Source organism: Tupaia chinensis, unplaced genomic scaffold, assembly GCF_000334495.1.
Source record: "Tupaia chinensis unplaced genomic scaffold, TupChi_1.0 Scaffold000661_1, whole genome shotgun sequence".
NCBI lineage: Eukaryota > Metazoa > Chordata > Mammalia > Scandentia > Tupaiidae > Tupaia > Tupaia belangeri.
Window position 1 is genome coordinate 3,090,900 of NW_006160183.1, and position 6,491 is coordinate 3,097,390.

Here is a 6,491-nt window from a genome sequence, read left to right on the forward strand (position 1 = left end):
TGGAAGAAATCTGCTCCGAACTCCCTCACTTACAAATGAAAAAACAGGTCCAAAGAGGTTCCTACCCATCATGCAAATAGTTAAGGACAGATCTGGACCTAAAAGCAGTTACATAAAATTCTATTCCAAAATCAAGTTTTCTTTAAACAATGATAGTCTCAAACATATAGCATTCTGCTTTAATATAAATTGTATTATGAAATTTCCATTAGATTCTTCAGCCAAGTATTCAGACCTCTAGGCAAAAGTTTTCACTTTGTAGGTGTTTATCAATATACATGTGTTATTAATAATAATGGTTGATACCAGCAGATGGCATAATGCTTACATTGCTGGACTCCTACATGGCGAACCATGGTTCAAATTCCAGACCCAGTGGCTTGTTAGGCATGCAGAGCGCATGTGCATGCCTAAGATCCTGGGAGGAGACAGGATCGAAGCATGGTCATGCCCCTCAGGGGTTGACTTCTCACTTTCCCTCTCACTGTCTCTGTCTCTCTCCATAATAATGGTCACTGTTACTTTATCTATCCTTTTGAGAACTACCCCTCCTTCAGTTTGTACAATCTTGGATTGTTACTTACCCTGCCACAGGTGGGTTGATGATGCAGAGTAGACAAGGTGCCCTATACTCCTGGACCCAACAATTAGTTCAACCCTGGCCTATTATAGTCCTTTGAGAAAATTATTTGTATGTCTGCAAAAAGGATCATTTATTCTAGATCACTGGCTGAGTATATGATAAAAGCCTGGAGTTGTCAATGGCCATCTTTGCCATCAGGTAATAAGAACAAACAGAAAAAAAAAAAAGAAAAAAAAAAAAACAACATCCACAGCTTCTATTGATTTTAACTCAGACTTCCTTCCAGGCCTTATCTTAGTACACGCCAGCTTCATTGTTAGCAATCTATCATGAAACAAATCATGAACTAGGTCAACTAGGTTTTCTTCAAAACTGTGAATTATAAAACACAGAAAATATCAAGCAGTTATGTCAATGGTCATAAGAGAGCATTGGAGCCCTATAGCATAATGGAAAGAATTCTGAGGGAGAAAAGTTGATGGAAGCAAATATCATGAACTGGTCTGACATGAAAGAGAAAAGGAGTCACATTATCGCTAGCACTGCTTAAATTCCTCATAACTTTCCTGTTCTGGATACATATTAAGATGCAAATGGTCCATTCATTTGAAACATAATTTATTAAAAGCATGCAAAAACTTAATATATGTAATAGATTAGATTCCTTATAAAAAAATATTCACTTCCCCCTTGCCACCTCCAGGGGGCAAGTATACTTCCCTGCTCCTGGACTTCTGGGTTTGGCCACGTATCTTACTTTGGCCAATAGGATGTTAGTCAACATGACATGAGCAGCAGTTTAAAAAGTCTTTCCTTGATTGGATTTGCTCTCTTATACCTCTGCCATCACGAGAACAGGTAAACCACCCAATCCAAAGATTAGAGGCATGTGTCTACATATAGCATGCAACATAGAACCATTCAGCTGAGAACACCCTATGGCAATAGAATCCCAGGTGGTCCCCATCTGCACCAATATATACTGATTGCATGTTACACAGCAGTAGCTAACTGATACGCTATGCTAAGGAATAGGTATCACTATTCATACAATCACGCTAAGGACTAAGTACTACTTAAAGATGGTCTTTGCTTTCAGGCTTTTCATAAACAAGTAATAGTATCATTAAAAACCTAGCCTTGGGATCTGACAGGTGGCATGGTAGTTAAGGGCACTGGACTCCCACATGGCCAACCATAGTTCAAGTCCTGGACCTGGTGGCTTGCTTTCTCACTTTCTCTCTCCCTCTCTCTCACTGTCCCTCTTTGGTCAAATTAAAATAAATAAATAAATAAATAAATAACGCTAAATAAAATAATTCTAAAAAAAAAAAAAAAAAAAAAAACCTGGCTTGGGGGCCAGCAGGTGGCGTAGTGGTTACGTAGGGCCCTAGAGTCCCACGTGGTCAACTATGGTTTGAGTCCCAAACTGCGCAGCTTGAAACTCATGCTGGGAACATGTGCATGCATGCCCAAAATCCCAAGAGGAGAATGGAAGAGAGGGAATTGTGGCATGGCCACCACCCGCAGTGAGTGATTTCTTGCTTTCTAGCTTTTTGTCTGTCTGTCATTCTAGCAAGTGCACACGCCCTATAGCAAAAATCTCTCAAAAAATATAAACCAGGCCCTGTGCTAGGTACAGATGATAGAAATTAATAAAACAGCACCTTTTCTCAGGAAGAATTCTCTTCTACTGAGAAAGATTCTGATTAAATGACCATAAAACAATATGAAAGGAATTCAATGATAGATTGGGCTGCAGCTAAATTAGGCCACAGGCATTTGGGGTGACTTCGCAGTAAAGGAGATGAAAAGAATGGAGGTGCAAAGGATAGTCATTCATCAAGTAAAGAAAAATGATAAAAAGACAGCAGGCATATGTGCACCAAAACATTAAGTTTGTGGGGAGGAAATACAACAGTTAGAACTGAAACTTGACACTGCCCTGACTACAAACACTTACCCACCTAAGTTTTGGTAACTTGAGTTTTTATTGTACTAAGAATCACTGAAGTCATGTCTTAGGACAACAAAAGAGGACAATATGTGTTGCAAGAGATAGAAAGGGACTTCAAAAAGTTTGTGGATAGTCAGTCCCATCAGATCCCACATGGTTAACCTCAAGTCCTAGCCCCAGCAATTGAAAAACACACTGGGTGTGAGAGACCAAGACCCTGATGGAATAGAGAAATGAAGGAAGGATTGCAGTGTGACCATGCCCCATTGGGGGGAGGGGGTTCTTCCTGTCTCTGTTTTTGTCATCTGAGAAGCACATGTATCTCCTGGTGATTAAAATTCTCCTTCAAGGAGAAAAATAAAATTGTGGGAAAATGGAATTAAAGTACCAGTTTCGGGGACAAATGGCAGCATAGCTGTAATGCATGCTTTTGCAAGGCTGATCTACATAAGTTCTAGGTTTGGGACCACAGACCTCCCTAAATAGGCCTACCATCTAGGGTTGGCTGAAGCTGGGGGTGGATTGCAGTAAGACCTTATTGGGGAAGCCTGTCTGTCTCTTGCTATTGAAAGAATAAATAAACTTAAGTAAAGTACAAGTGTATTGTGATGCAAAAAAAAAGAAAAATGAAATCCATGCATAGTTTTCTCATAATACATATTTTTTATAACTTTTTGAGGACCCCTCATACAGGAAGAATTTATTAATTTCAGGGCCTAAATGACTACTTTGATCTTTCAATTTTTTAAAATAATCACTTATTTAATTTTATTTATCATTATTTTTTAATTTGACCTGAGAGAGACAAAGTGAAAAAACAAGCTGCCAGATCTGGTAGTCGAATTATGGTCAACTCTGGGGGAATCCAGCACCCTAACCACCACTCTACCTGCCAGCCTTAATATTTCTATTTTAACAGACGTTTACTTCACTATACACAGTTCCTATGAAGATCTATAAGGATAGGATTTTATTATCCTATAATACTATGAAGAAAAAAAAAAAAAGTCAGGACTTTTGTGACAACCCAACTTTGTAACATCAATACTATAATCAGATAATTAATGCTCCGTAAAGATTGTCAACGCATCAGCAAAGAATTATCTTTAACTCTGAAGATCTACTTAATTCATACTTCCAATGAGTTGTGTCATAACAGCACTAAAAGGCCACTCCATAGCGACTGGAGACAACTATTGTACAAACAAGTAACTCCCAAAATATTTAAAAGCACAATCTCAAGTAAGGTAGTAACAGCTGGGAAACTTCCAAAAACAACAGTAAGAAATGAAAAAATGTCCTTTTTAAGTAAAGTCTCCATCATGAAATCTCAGGCAGAGGCATAACTCTGGAATGTAATAACAAAAGCGACTTCAAGCAGTTGAACACTGTCCGAGATCCACCAATCTCTACTTCTGTCAAACTTGCACAGCAGAGAAGCCATCCGAAACAGAAGCAACTTCGAAGCACCAGAAGATGTCACCTTGAAACAAAGAAACCAGCACACTCTGACCAGACCACCTTACACCGAGAATCTCGCTGATCACTGCAAGCTCCAAGCTAAGCACGTATTAGGTTCATATCCCGGTGAGAGGCAGCGCTCCCGGCTCCCTTCGCGCTCCGTTATAGGCGTGCTCTGTCTCAGTCCCCACAGGCGACACGCCGACCCCCGAGAGCCGTTGGACAACCAGGCTGGGAGTTACTTAGGAAGCAAGAAGAAACGTAAGGACTAAGGCAAAACTGAAGCAGGAAAAAGAGCGGGACGCGGAGGGGAGCTGCGGTCCCACCAATCAGAATGGCGAGCGAGGGGGTAATTCCGCCGACGCTGACGAACGTCTAGAAATGGGTCTCGCACTTGGACTTGAGTTTCCCGGAGCTCAGGGCTGCCCCCTCCCCGCCACCCCCACCTGACTCCTCCTTTTCGAGGGGACGCTCAGGGGAAGCGAGGGGGCGCTTCTCCGGTGGCTCCCAGCGGACTGAGAGGAACTCCTACAGCCACCAAGGACAGAGCGTTAGGACCGGGCGCTCCGCTACCTTTTGGAGGAGTGGCCAAAGGTAAAGGTGAGGCGAGCCGGCTCTCCCTTACCTGCCGCAGGAGCTTCCACCGGGCGGCTCCCAGGGGCACCGAGACTGCGGGTCCCCGAGCGGCGCCGCCTGTAGCTGGGGCCCCTCCTGCGGATAGTTCCGTCTCGTCAGCCCGCGCGTCTGAGATTCGCAACTCCATCCCACTGGATCGGGAGGCGCCGTAGCCACTGCTCTCCGCTGCCAGGACCTGTCTACTTCTTCCCTGTCAGGACCTGTGACGCCCGGCCTCTCGCCTACGGCCTTTGCGCGCGCGCCCTCCCCTCGTCCTGCATTTCCGGTATTCGCGTCGCCTGGGCAATCGAGGCCGCGCCCTGACGTCATTGCACCATTTTGCTGGTGGCCATCTTGAGTGAGGGCCGTCGTGAGGGTGAGGGCTCTGTGGCAAAGCTGGTGGGACACTGTCCCTCATCGCCTTTTCCCTCTCCTGCCTCGACTGGAGATCAGAAGACTAGCAAAGACCCTGGAGGCATGTATCTTTGAAGACTAAAGAACCCAGAAAGGACAAGCCCATCTGTGACCACAATAAAGATGGCGAAATCTGCTTAGTGCTCGCGCTGGGTTGGGGTTACGTAGGTCGGCGTGCTGCAACCGGCTCTGGGTGGCTCTGGGTGGCAGGTTGTAGTTTTGCAGAGTGCAGAATCAAGACGGGCTGGACGCGTCTGAGGTGACAACTGCTGTTTGCCGAGCGCTTCGTATTCTTCCTCCCGTCTGCGCTCGTTTGTGTCCAGAGCGGGACAGACTTTCAGTGTGCGTAGGTATGGCGGGGTGCGCTGGGGGTTCCCCACTCTATTCCTCCCCTCTACCCAGCCACCCTCGTCCCTGATCCTCGCCTTTTGACCCGTGTGCCTTTACTGCATGGTGCCTGGTACCACTCCCTCTCGCACTCAGATCGCCTCATCCCTGGGGTGGAGAGTTTCATAGGGAGAACGAATAGGTTTCTGCTGGAACACCCATGTGTCTGCCCCACCCCCATCTCTAGTCTTGCATGCTGTCTTACCCCTGTGGACGAGAAATGGAGAAATTGAGTCTGTGGGGCACATATGGTGATTTGGGGCCCTTGGAGGCCCCTAAATCGGAACCTTTTTTTAAAAATGGTATTGGATGTTGCTTCCCTATCCCTACTCGCCGGTTATTTTGCTGCGACATCGGAGAGTAAAGGGGGCGGAGGCGTTGTAGCGCCTGAGATCTGTGGTCAGTCTGACGCAGTGTTCTGCCTTTGATATCAAGGGACATTTTGTGGGAGACTTTCAAGATGGCATTCAACAGTGTGCGACATACCTAGATTATGCCTATCCTAATAATAGACTTACTATTTACTGAGTAGTTCATAGTACTAGGTACTTTATATTAAGGTCTTAACATAAATTATCTCATTTTATTCTTAACGCCCCCAGAAGGTAAGTGATGTCATTATTTTCGTTTTGTCGATGAAGCTGAGACCCAGGGACACAGATAGTTAAACACAGAAGCCAACACTTGAACCCAGGTCTCTCTAACTCTTTACTACTGCCTATCAAGGTTAATAAGAACCTGTCTTCCAGCAGAAACCAGATATGGCCTCACAGTTGATTTGCAGTGATTTTTTTTTGGGGGGGGGAGGGTGTAGCTAAGTACCTTTTTAAGTTAAAGTAGAATTACTTGCTTTGTCCAAGATTTCAAGCCAATCAAAATTGGACTTTTTGCTGTACTATTTAACGCCTGGGTGACTGACCTCAGGCAAGTTACTTAAACCTCCCAAAGGCACAATTTACCAACCTGAACATCATAACTAAATACGTTATCAAGTCTATGTGAAGTTTAAATTAGACAAAGTAGCTACAAACATCTGTCATTCAGCCAACACCCAACAACTATAAATCTCCCTTT

At 44.4% G+C, this 6,491-nt stretch overlaps 2 protein-coding genes across 7 annotated transcripts in view; one reads left to right on the forward strand and one right to left on the reverse strand.

Moving 5' to 3' along the window:
* Positions 1–4,901, reverse strand: part of CAMKMT (calmodulin-lysine N-methyltransferase) — a 461,851-nt gene extending 456,950 nt beyond the window's left edge. The window contains exon 1 of one of the 2 annotated variants that reach the window (XM_006159898.3): positions 4,627–4,901. In XM_006159898.3, coding sequence (XP_006159960.1) covers positions 4,627–4,764 — 138 coding nt within the window. In that variant the 5' untranslated portion in view covers positions 4,765–4,901. The remainder of the gene's footprint in view (positions 1–4,626) is intronic. The other variant, XM_014592146.2, reaches the window with a different exon arrangement.
* Positions 4,902–5,228: 327 nt separating this feature from the next.
* Positions 5,229–6,491, forward strand: part of PREPL (prolyl endopeptidase like) — a 37,001-nt gene continuing 35,738 nt past the window's right edge. For 3 of the 5 annotated variants that reach the window (XM_006159901.3, XM_006159902.3, XM_006159903.3), the window contains exon 1: positions 5,229–5,380. The gene's annotated coding sequence lies outside the window, so the exon portion shown is untranslated. The remainder of the gene's footprint in view (positions 5,381–6,491) is intronic. The other 2 variants (XM_014592143.2, XM_014592144.2) reach the window with 2 other exon arrangements.